Below are 12,000 nucleotides of genomic sequence, written 5' to 3' on the forward strand. Positions count from 1 at the left end.
CCGTTTGATATATTGCTGGTCACAAAGTTATCAAGATGGTATATGTTGTCTTCGGAGACAGTATGTTATATTGCAAATTGTTTGGTACACATAAGAAAATATACATATCATTTTAGAAATCTGAGAATTTATCTCGTAATATTTTTGGATGTGTTAATTATACTAAGGAATTGAAATATTAAAACAAAATTTAAAAAATAATATGGTTCTTACCTTAGTGGACAGTAAAGATGAAGGAGTATTGCGACTTAAATAAATAGTCCTTGATTTATACTTGTGGGTATATTTTTATTCAGATTAATAAATTGATTTCAACAATGCCGGTGGATATAAATCGATTAACAGATGGTTGGCTGGAATTAGAATCCGACCCAGGATTATTTACATTGCTTTTGGAGGATTTTGGAGTCAAAAATGTCCAAGTGGAAGAGGTTTATGACCTACATAAACCAATCGATGGCCCGGTTTATGGCTTCATATTTTTATTTCGATGGATGGAAGAAAGACGTGCTAGAAGAAAAATAGTAGAAGCATCCGCTGAAATATTTGTAAAGGACGAAGAAGAAGTGTCGAGTATTTTCTTTGCGCAGCAGGTGGTTCCAAACAGTTGTGCGACACATGCCTTATTATCTGTTCTCTTAAATAGTAACGACGCTGACTTACATCTTGGAACAACTTTAAGTCGTTTAAAAGCTCATACTAAAGGCATGTGTCCTGAAAATAAAGGATGGGCTATTGGTAATACTCCTGAATTAGCTTGTGCTCATAATTCACATGCAATGCCTCAAGCAAAACGTCGATTGGACAGAAGTTCTGTATCAGGCGTATCTACCGGACGTTTTACAGGTGAAGCATTTCACTTCGTTAGCTATGTTCCAATTAGTGGTCACTTATTTGAATTAGATGGATTGAAACCATTTCCTATTGATCACGGACCATGGAAAGATAACGAAGATTGGACAGATAAATTTCGTTGTATTATGGCTGATCGATTAGGTATTGCTACTGGAGAACAAGATATACGATTTAATTTAATGGCTGTGGTACCTGACCGACGTATAGCAATTACACATAAGTTAAAAATGTTGCGAACAAATCAAGCTATTGTTTCTGGAACATTACAAAAACTTTTGAAAGCTAGTGATCCGGAATGTGTAAATACTCTGCATCTTGATATTGAATCCCCTGGAACTGCTGAATATAAAATAAGTTCACCACCATCCCCTGTGTTAGAGTCGAATGCATTTACTATAAGAGATTTACAATCTTTATTGAAAAATCTCGATGCTGAGATTGCTATCAGCGAACAACAACTAAATGATGAAAATGATAAAAGGTATATGTTTAAGGTAAGCTATAAATATTTTTGATCGCTGTATTATTCTATTGGTAAAATTATTCAATTATTAACGATTTGACAACTAAACACCTAAACGTGTCTTAATATGGATAATCATAACGGTTTCAGTCAATTTTAGTATTTATTTAAGAAAATCGACTTTAGTATACTATCCCAGGCTTTCGGTGATAATCGGCTCACTTATAGTTTTCGAGATATTCGCACTTAAAGTTGAAAAAAGTACAACTTTTATCATAAATTTTCTAGATATATATTTTATATTTTATTAATAGTTTGCACTTATTATACACTTACACTTCAGCACATTGTTTCTCCATATTTATTTTATAAAAATTATCGCGAAAATAGCTGTAAATACATATTTATCATTTTACACAAATCTTCGTTTCAACAATAACAAAAAGGGCTGCAGGTTAACAAGTAATCAGTGTTGGCGCAGCTGCAGTTATATGTATACATATTCTTAATCTAGAGAATCTCCTCTTTCCAACCATGGCACTTTGTCCTCGAAAGTCTAGGATATGTTTTACAAAAAATCAACTAATCTTTCAAGTAGAGTTCGTAGAGGTTGTGAATATGGTATGGTATGTAAATATATACGTATCAAGTTAATTTTGTGGATTTAGTGGGTGCGAGTGCCAGGCTCCTTGCAGAGAAGAAGCGAGAAAGTTCGGGGAGGTAACTGTTCACTTTCGAACACATATCATCGATGCCAGTGCCTGACGTCATGAGAATTTGACAGTTGACCAGAGATTGCTCACACCAGTGGAAAGATTGCAGGACTTCAAGTGCTCCACCGATTTCGTCCGCTTATAGTTGTTTACCAGTTGTCGAATCTCCAAATTGAGATCCCTGATGTTGGGATCACAGGGATCGACCTGGCGTAAGATGTCACGCTCATTTGCTAAAACTGCCGCTTCAGCCGGGAAATTCCGGAAAATTAAATGTTTCGAGCTCGACATCGCCTGACCGGACAGCTATACCTTGACATTCTAGGATAGCGTCCCTGCGGTCGATGTCCCCTTCGATGAGTTGGTGTTGTGTAGTATGAATGCTAGGCCTCCACCACTATCTCGCTCGCGATCTTTACGTAAAACGTTGAAACCTGCACAACTCAGAATATCTGAGTGCCTGTTTAACTTGGTTCCTTGGACCGCAGCTATTGATACGCCTTCCCAACTTATAAAATCAACTATCTCCTCGATCTTGCTCTGGAGTCCGTTGCAGTTAAATTGTAAGAGTCGGATGTATCGTGGTGACCCTGGGAGTGAGGGAGTGACGTACAGGTGGAAATTGTTGCAGCTGTGTTATCCGCAAAGGAAAATGTCGCACCTCGGTGTTGTTTGGCGACTCCGATGTTGTTGTTTGCGAGGGCAGACCCCTATTACAGCATGAGGCAACTTACGATACACTCCACTTACGTGTGGTGCGCAGGCCGGAACACGTCAGAAAATGACACCATCCAATGCAGGAATTGCTTGTGAATGAGGTCACGTTTCTACGTATTACGGTCTTACACGCGGAACAGACTGTGCGAGGGACCAGGAGTTGCCTTGAGGTCCTCGCACGAGGATTGGAGCGGGATGAAGGTTGGGGGGTGGGGGGTGGGATTGGTCAGACTAGGAGTCATGCTGTCTAGTTGAGCTCCTCAGCGCCATAGGGGCCCTAAGTTGGCCAAACCCTGGGGGTGGCGGCGCGTTACGCAAACTAGGTGCAAGTTGCACTGTCGTAGAGGCAACAGTCGCAGTATTGCGTTGACAGCATGGGGCGACATTTGGATGGAGCCTTTTAGCGCATACGCTGCAGAAAAATACCTCAGGCCCTGGGTTGGACTCGATGCCAGCCCGGAGTAAGAGGATGTGGAGCAACCCTGCTGCAAAGCGTGTTGTTTGGCGACTCCGATGTTGTTGGTTGCGGGGGCAGACTCCTATTACAGCATGGGGCATGACTTACAACTAGATTTAAAACCTACCGATCCTAACAGGGTTAGATCGTCGAAAGGGCAGCCCTTGACCGGATAAAATCCGGGTCAACTCCGGTTACATAGAAACGGCTGCAGTGGGAGTTCTTTCGGTGATATAACATGCTTACTAAGTAGCATCTAGTTGATTTCTTCTTTATCCTTCTGATCCGTTCTGGCATTGGGTCCAACCCAGGTCCGCGGAAATATTTTTGCTGTGTTTACGGCAAAAGACCCAACCAAATTCTTCCTCGGTTAGGTGCAATATATGCAATGGATGTAGCGACATTAAGTCCTATTCAAGCCTTAAGACACGTTCTGTGTGGACAACAAGTTATGCGACTTCATTCTACAAACTCATTACTGATCCCACTGTTTTTATGGCAGTGTAATTAGCACCGAATTCGCAAACTGCGTCACAACACTTAATGTTTGGCCAACAAAGGATTTCACAAAGATCTAGGGAGCGTCACCAGTCCGATTCGATCACATCACAACTCACAGGCTACTACTGTTCCTGCTACCGTCAGTTCCGTATATCAAACCTCAATACTCCGAAACATCACATCAATGAAATGCACTTATGATTGTGTTGCGCAGTAAAAATTTAAAAGATGGACCAACGCTCCACAGAGAACGTATAATATAGATAAGGATAAGGTTGCTCACTAGCGTGTGAATTGTCACGACGAGAGTGTTTCGCCTGGCTGTGGGGAATAAGAAATTTTAACAGTGCCGTGTTTACAGAGCTGAGCAGTAAATGAAAAATATTCTCAGACTTGTACATCGATCCTCATGATATCTTTTTATATGCAATCTGCTGATATGATATTAATTATCCGAGTATTAATGAATTGTACAATTGATAACACAGTACATATGGATTTACTTTAATTTTTTTTAATATGTCATATTATTTTGATTTACTTGCTTAAAAGTTATTCTTAATAATATTAATATTTAAATAAATATCATATTCTATTTGTATTAATATAAATTACATCTTTCAGCAATTAAATTTTTTATATATAATACATATATCTACATTTTTATGTACGTGTGTCTTTAAACCAATGGTCGGCACGAGATGAATTGTGACTGTGTAGGTGAGCACGAAAGAAAAGATACCCAGTGAGAACTCTGGAACTTTACATTTTGGGAATGTTTTCCATTTTGTCATAAAACATGCATTTTTGTGCTCATTTCTTCATTTTAGTTATTTTATTATTAAAACAAATATAGTAGATCGTAAAAGCCTTAACTTTAGTGACTTTAAACAGCTTAAAACCTTAAATGTAATACATAACATTCAACAACAATCATCACACTAAACCATTTCGCGCAGGGCACTTATGCAAAGTGCCACGACAACGACTGAATGATAGAGCGTAAGCGTACGAGTAATGTGAAGTCGGGACAATTGTGCCAAGCAGTTCCGACCACTGCTTTAAACATCCAACTAATGGTATTATCACTTATCAGCGAAGGACGCGTGTATTTTATACTTACATACATACAGTTGTGTTCAAAATAATAATAGTGCGTGTGTGAGAGTCTTATCATTGAAATTGGAATATGTACGAAATATATTATGGACAGATGGAAGTAAAGTCGTTCTTTTTGGAGATACAGTTTACGACAGTATGTGCATCGTCCACCGAATACTGAATACTACCCTAGACTTGGTCTTCCAGCAGGATTATGACCAGAAACATACAAGTCGGCTAACCAAGGGATTAACGTCATGCCTTGGCCTGCGCAGTGGTCCGACTTCAATTCCTTAGTTAACCTATGGGTGATATTTAGAAAAGCAATAATCGCGAACTTTGGGTAATAGTGAGGGATTCTTGGGAAGAAATACCTAAACCCCGTTATGAAGGCCTAGTCAACTCTATGCCACGTATCTGTAAGGCAATGTTATATATAATGGACTTTTCGACCAAATAATGGATCCCATTTCTTTGTATCTATAAATAATTTTACCTATTTACCTATGTTTCAGATACTTTTTTAAACCAGACTACTCGTTTTGAACAACGAATTTTCGAGCTATTTTAGTTTTATTATCGTTATTGAAAAAATTAAGGGTTTTATATTAATAATATGTTCGTACTCAATTTCAACACAGACACTTTATATTCTGATATCCTATGTATTTTTATATGTAATACAAACGAAATTATAAATAGAGTCGTTTGCGCATTGTATATAAGCGAATCTGTAAGCTTACATTCATCAACATGGAAATTAACACGATTCGAGTCCGCTGACGTTAAACTATGGTGAAACACATCTTGACGAGTACCCTGCGAACAGAGGACCACTTCGCCACCACATTAATACATACAGTGAACGACATAAAAACTTGTATAGGGAAATGTTTTGACTTTGAAGTTACTTATCTCTTAAACTAATTAAGCTTTTGAGTTGCGTCCAAAAGTGTATTTTTATACTCTCGCAACAAAGTTGCTACGAGAATATAATAGTTTTGTTCACATACCGGTTGTATGTAACACCTAAAACTAAACGAGTTAGATATAGAGTTATATATACCAAAGTGATCAGGGTGACGAGTGGAGTCCAAATCCGTATGTCTGTCTGTCCGTCCGTCCGTCTGTGCAAGCTGTAACTTGAGTAAAAATTAAGATATCTTGATGAAACTTAGTACACGTGTTTCTTGGCACCATTGGAAGGTGGGGCGAAATTGCACCACTGCACATTGGTTCCGCCATAGGCCAAAAATCAAAAAATCCATGTAACGTTTTTTTTATCAAAATGTATACAGATGTCCTCTAAATTGTCCAAACTTGTTATTTGCAAACTGGGTTTTCCTAAAAACCCAAAGGTACTTTCTAAAAATAGAGTTGAACGCATGAATACTTGTATTTTTTAAAGCACATCAAACATTTTTTTTTTAAATATCGGAGCAACAACGAACTTCAATTTGTTCAGGTAATTAATCAGGCTAACGAATCAAGATTATTTTTATTGGATTTTGAAGTTAAAGGTATATATTTTAACTTGTGAAATTAATTAAGACTAGCGTGATTTGTGTTTTTAGTTTATTTCAGTGTTTATTTCACCTTTTTTTTGGACTTTTTTTTGTACGTCTTCTTTTTGTTTACATAAAGTTTTATTTGTGTTCCCCGCGATCCCCCTTTAATTATATTTTATATAGTATTTAGCAGAGTCTTAAGGTAATAAAGGTGTTAAGGTTAGGTGCGGAAAGGTGCGGATGTATTTGCAATCGTCAAAATAATAATGCCCTTTGGATTAACTATTTTTAACATCAAACTCATCATAATTGGGCAAAGAAAGCTTGGAAAAAAGGATAAATCGTCGTTATTTCAATCTGTGTACTGTTTACTAGAGGAGACATTATCATAATTTGTTCTAATTATAATGCCTGTTGAATGGCAGTGAAAAAATGAACTGTATTAAATTGGTTGATCATTTGCTTTTTTCCTACATGATTTTTTTATATGATATTATTCTTATTGGTTGAATGTGGGGGTTGGATGGGGGAAACTATAACGACAAATCATGTTCAGCTTGTTTATCCCTTTCTTAAATATTTTTACAAAGCCTTACTGAAAGTTTTGACGCTCCGACCATGACCATGAGAAGTATTTTTGATACGCGATATCTTTATGACCGCGATATCTTTATGACCGCGCCTTCATACAAGCCGAACCACTGTGTACTGCCACGCCCACAAAATGGCGAAACCCGAAAACACAAAGTGCCATAACTAAGCCATAAATAAAGCTATTAAAAATTTGGAACAAAGGATCGCACTGTGAAGGGGCATATTTGGTTGCAATTTTTTTTGGGGAAGTGGCCGTGGCTCCACTCACTACTAAGTTTTTTGTATAAAACTCGTATACTACGAAAGCTACGAAAAAATGGAGGAAATGAGTTTATAAGCACGCCCACCTCCCATATAGAGGTTATGTTGAAAACTACTAAAAATGCTTTAATTCGGTAAGGAAACACACTAGAAACGTTAAATTTCATAACAAAGAAGGCACTCAAATTGGTATGCAAATTTTTAGGTGGGCGTGGCACCGCCCCCTTATGGATCAAAAACCATATACCCGACAAATTTCAGTGAAATTCGCTTCGTAGTATTTTCCTGGCATCCCAATGATATGTTTTGAAAATATGCCAAATCGGTTCACAACCACGCCTACTTCCTATATACCAGAACTGTGAAACCGATCTGAATCATTTACTTTTCAGTATATAAAGTAAGCACTAGTGAAGATATCGGAACAGAACTTTGCAAAAATACTGCATTCATAGTGTGGAATCGGCCTTCTAAAAATCGACCATAAGTTTTTAAGGCCCCATATATCGAACATGAGGATCTCAGTGCTTCTAATACATTTTTTAATGAAAGTATAAGTAAGTCTCAGATATTTTGAAGAAATTCAGCGAGAATATTTTTTTTTCTAATAATCGCCCCTATTCCCGTTGTCGTTATCGTTTTAAAACGACTTAAGAACGCCTATTTGGTATTCCTGTTGGCGTTAACGACATTTATCGAAAATAAATTGAGATTCCCCAATTTGAAACGACTATAGAAACGACATAGAAACAGTCGTTTTTTGTCGTTGCTATAATTGTGAGCGACATAGAAACGACGCGGTTGTTTGAAGGAATATTTGAAGTGAATTTGAAAATTCCAAATCGGAAACAGTTTGAAATTTTAATTTCTGAAATGGAAAAATATCCTGCATATGCCAAAGACTTTAAAAAAGGGATAAATCCTTTAAATTTCGATTTTTTGGGAGGGATATTTACAAAAAAAAAAATAAATAAATAAATCCATTCCACCGCCATCTCTCGTCGGAAATTGTTGACATTAATAAAACTGCATTTTTAATATTTAAGAATATATTTAAGATATGAAAGATCTTAAAATTCAAAACGAAGAAAAAAATAGTACTCCAACAAGAGGAGGAGTTAATAAACAGATACCCATGTCTCCTTTGGCTGGACCACTAGTTAGAGTAGTCGGATTAGCCAGAAGCAAGGAGCATGAGACGCTGGAAGTATAACATATTTTAGAAAAAAGTTTGGAGGACGCAGATGTCACCACTACTTCTTTTAAAAAATCGAATAAAGATGGAAGACTAACATTGTTGTACTTAAGTAAAATAATTAAAGTGATAACGTTGTTTAGAGTCAATATAGAATAGCATAAAATCCATTAAGGACTGCTTTAAAAATGTGTCTCGTTGCATAAGAAAGAAATTTTTATATGGGAAAAGAGCTCCTTAAAGTATACTATATAAAATATGTAGACAAATTTCGATAACTTTTCTTAGGCGTTACGATATACTTCAAGAATACCAATTTAGGAACGAAACGACGATAAGAACGACAACGACTTAGAAACGACTATTAAAACGACAACGACAACTGGAATAGGGCCGAATATGACTCCGTGCCAAAACTGAGTGAAATCGGGTCATAACTTTACCTAGCTCCCATATACCTAATATTAGGGTTTCCAATTTTCAATGGACTTTGCACCATATATATGAAGAATACGAGGGTCAAATTGTGTGTTATATTAATAAAATTAAAAAAATAAATTGCGAGTATAAAATGTTCGGTTACACCCTTCGTTACTTGCTTTAGTTAGATTAGTTTAGAGTACGATTTGAGGAACGCTCTGCGAACTAAGGTCAATTGGGATCTCTCCTACCATCACAATATACCATCTAACCCGTCGCGTTTTAAGTGCTTAATAAACCTCTCAATAGCCATTGCAAGCTCAGGAAACACTTTAATAATCTGGGCTTGGTCTCGTCGCGGACCTGCCGCTTCTGTGACATGGAGGATGAAACTCCCTTACACATACTATTGGAATGTGTTGTGCTACATAGGAGCAGGTGCAGAATTTTAGGATATACCATCCTAACAGAGGATCGTCTCCCTTAATCCTAGTACCATCCTGGAATTTGTCAGGGTACTATCTAAGAGACCTTAATTGTGTTCCAGAGCTGATGGACGCGATACTATCTCTTTGGGGATAAAGAGCCCTCATCACCTGACTAATTTTAAAAATAAATTTGATTTCCATTCAAATAACTAATAAAATGCACTTTATCTCACTTTTAAATCCTCAAAATCATAATTAGTTTAAGAAATAAGTAGCTTCAAATTCGAAAAATTAATCAAAAATAAGAAAATACAAATAGACTTCATCATTTTCTGTACCACTGTACCATCGCCTACCGAGTTAATGCGTTTCAAAATATGATGCAATGTACCAAATATAGCGGATGCCCTACAGAACATGATACATTGCTCGTATATTGACATTTCGATATTAGCTCTACTGTGGTAAGCAAGGAAGATTATAAACGTAATAAGCATCAAACCATAAAGTGCTTCTTCCCTTTTACTTATTCTTTCCGTTCCAGCAGGGCTGGCCGTTAAAACAATGGTGTCAGTGATTTGCTGGGTATGCATATATTTAAAACAAGTAAGGAAAGGCTAAGTTCGGGTGCAACCGAACATTTTATACTCTCGCAATTTATTGCTATATTTTTATTAAGATAACGCGCAATTCGACTCACATATTCGGCATATACACATATAGTATAAAGTCCATAGGAAGTTTGAAACCCCTAATATTAGGTTTATGGGAGCTGGGGAAAGTTATGACCCGATTTTAATCAATTCTGGTACAGAGACACACTATTAGAAGACAAAGATTTCCTCTGAATTAAATTGAAAAATTTCTCATAGGCACTGAGTTCTTTGTATTCGATATCCGGGGCATTGAAAAGTTATAGTCCGATTTCGACAATTTTTCCACAAGTATTGCCACACCTCCATTAAAGTATGTGTGTAAAGTTTAATTCCGCTATTTTCATTGATTCCTTATGTATATATTATAAAGTGAAGGAATAAGATGGACTGCAAAATTGAGTTAAATATATGTATGGGAAGTCGTCGTGGTTGTGAACCGATTTCATCCATTTTCCACACGTGACATCAGGGTGTGAATAAAATATTATATACCGAATTTTATTGAAATCTGTCGAGTAGTTCCTGAGGTATGTTTTTTGACCCATAAGTGGGCGATGCCACGCCCATTTGCCATTTTGTAAAAAAATCTGAGTGCAACTTCTTTCTGCTATTTCTTCTGTAAAATTTAATGTTTCTGACGTTTTTCGTTACTGAGCAGAGAGCAGCTTCGGGTATGTTCGAGTCTGTTCAATCACACTAGCTTAAATTCGGTACGAGTGTGTCGTAACACTCTTCAAACATGTGTTCGATCGAGTTTGGAATCCGAAGCGAAAATAACGCAAACGAAAAATCACGACGCTCCTATCTTCGAGTTCAAGCAGCAAACTCGGATTTTGTGTATATTATATTTTCGTTATTACACGTGCACGTTGATTGTGATCAACACACTCGAGTGGCACTCGAAGACCAAAAAATAATATATAAACATACGTACACACATATGTATGTATGTATGTTGGTGTCGGGATGTCGCGTTCTGTCTTAGCTTTTTTGGTTGAATAATTTGAATATTAGACGTACATAGTACATATTAAAAAAGAATAATTCAATTTAAGAATATAATTCTCTCAAAACTTATTTATTTATTAATTAACAAATCATAAATAAAACCAAACATTTCATTGCACTTAAATATTTTAATTTTTTTAAATCATAAATTTCAGGTGTACACCAGACAAGATGTTTGTGCCATTGGAAATATTCTCACAACCCGAATTTTCTATCGTTGTCATTATGAATTATAAAAAGTAAACAAAACAAACAAAACCACTAATCGTTGACAATCACTACGCAATAATAGCATGACTGCCAATTACATACATACATACATATTGTCAAATTTTGTGCACACTCGTGTGTGACTCGATCACATTCAATACGATCGGGTTAGAGTTCCAGCTCGTTCACAAACGAGTGTCACTCAGCACTCTTGTGCTAAACACATAGAAGACGACAAGCGACAAGTATGACGTTATTTTGCCTGCAGAAGCGAAAAGTAGCTTTAATATATCAATAATACCAATCGATTATTTAAAACAAATAAATCGACTATTTTTACATTTTTTGCGTAAATAATTTCACTTTAAACTAAATATGTAAATTTTATTGAAGTGAAAGATTTTAGTACGGCAACAATGAAATTGCTGTTTGATATATCGCTGCCGTCTTCAAAATGTTTAAGACGCTGGCTTTAAAGCGACATTTGTGATCAGCCGTTGCTACGTCGTGTCGTGTCGTCGTCTTTGTGTTCAGCACTTCTGTTGAAACAAGCATATATGCTTGTGGTTCGAGTGTCGCGAAAGGCTCGTTCGTTTTGAACATGTCTTCTAGCGGTCAATACATATATTCATACTGAAAAGTATGATCAAACAAAATCAGACTGGACATTCGAGTGTGCACGAAAATGGTATACCCGTTGCAGCTCTCTGTTACTGAGTTAACGAACTTTTACTAATTTTCAACTGCATAAAGTTTGGTTATATAGTTTTATTGGTTTACGAGATGTATACAAAAAACCTATTTGAGGGCGGGGCCACGCCTACTTCCCCAAATATGGCCCTTCCTAGTGCGATCCTTCGTACCAAATTTTACTTTTATAACTTCATTCACAGCTTAGTTATGACACTTTATG

General features: G+C 36.6%; 1 protein-coding gene across 1 annotated transcript in view; it reads left to right on the forward strand.

Moving 5' to 3' along the window:
* LOC105219984 (ubiquitin carboxyl-terminal hydrolase calypso) overlaps positions 1-12,000 on the forward strand; it is a 13,040-nt gene continuing 1,040 nt past the window's right edge. Inside the window, exon 1 of the mRNA XM_011196352.3 lies at positions 1-1,349. Within this exon, the coding sequence (XP_011194654.1) occupies positions 318-1,349 (1,032 nt within the window). The 5' untranslated portion in view covers positions 1-317. The remainder of the gene's footprint in view (positions 1,350-12,000) is intronic.

This window comes from Zeugodacus cucurbitae, chromosome 6 (genome assembly GCF_028554725.1).
Source record: "Zeugodacus cucurbitae isolate PBARC_wt_2022May chromosome 6, idZeuCucr1.2, whole genome shotgun sequence".
Classification (NCBI taxonomy): domain Eukaryota; kingdom Metazoa; phylum Arthropoda; class Insecta; order Diptera; family Tephritidae; genus Zeugodacus; species Zeugodacus cucurbitae.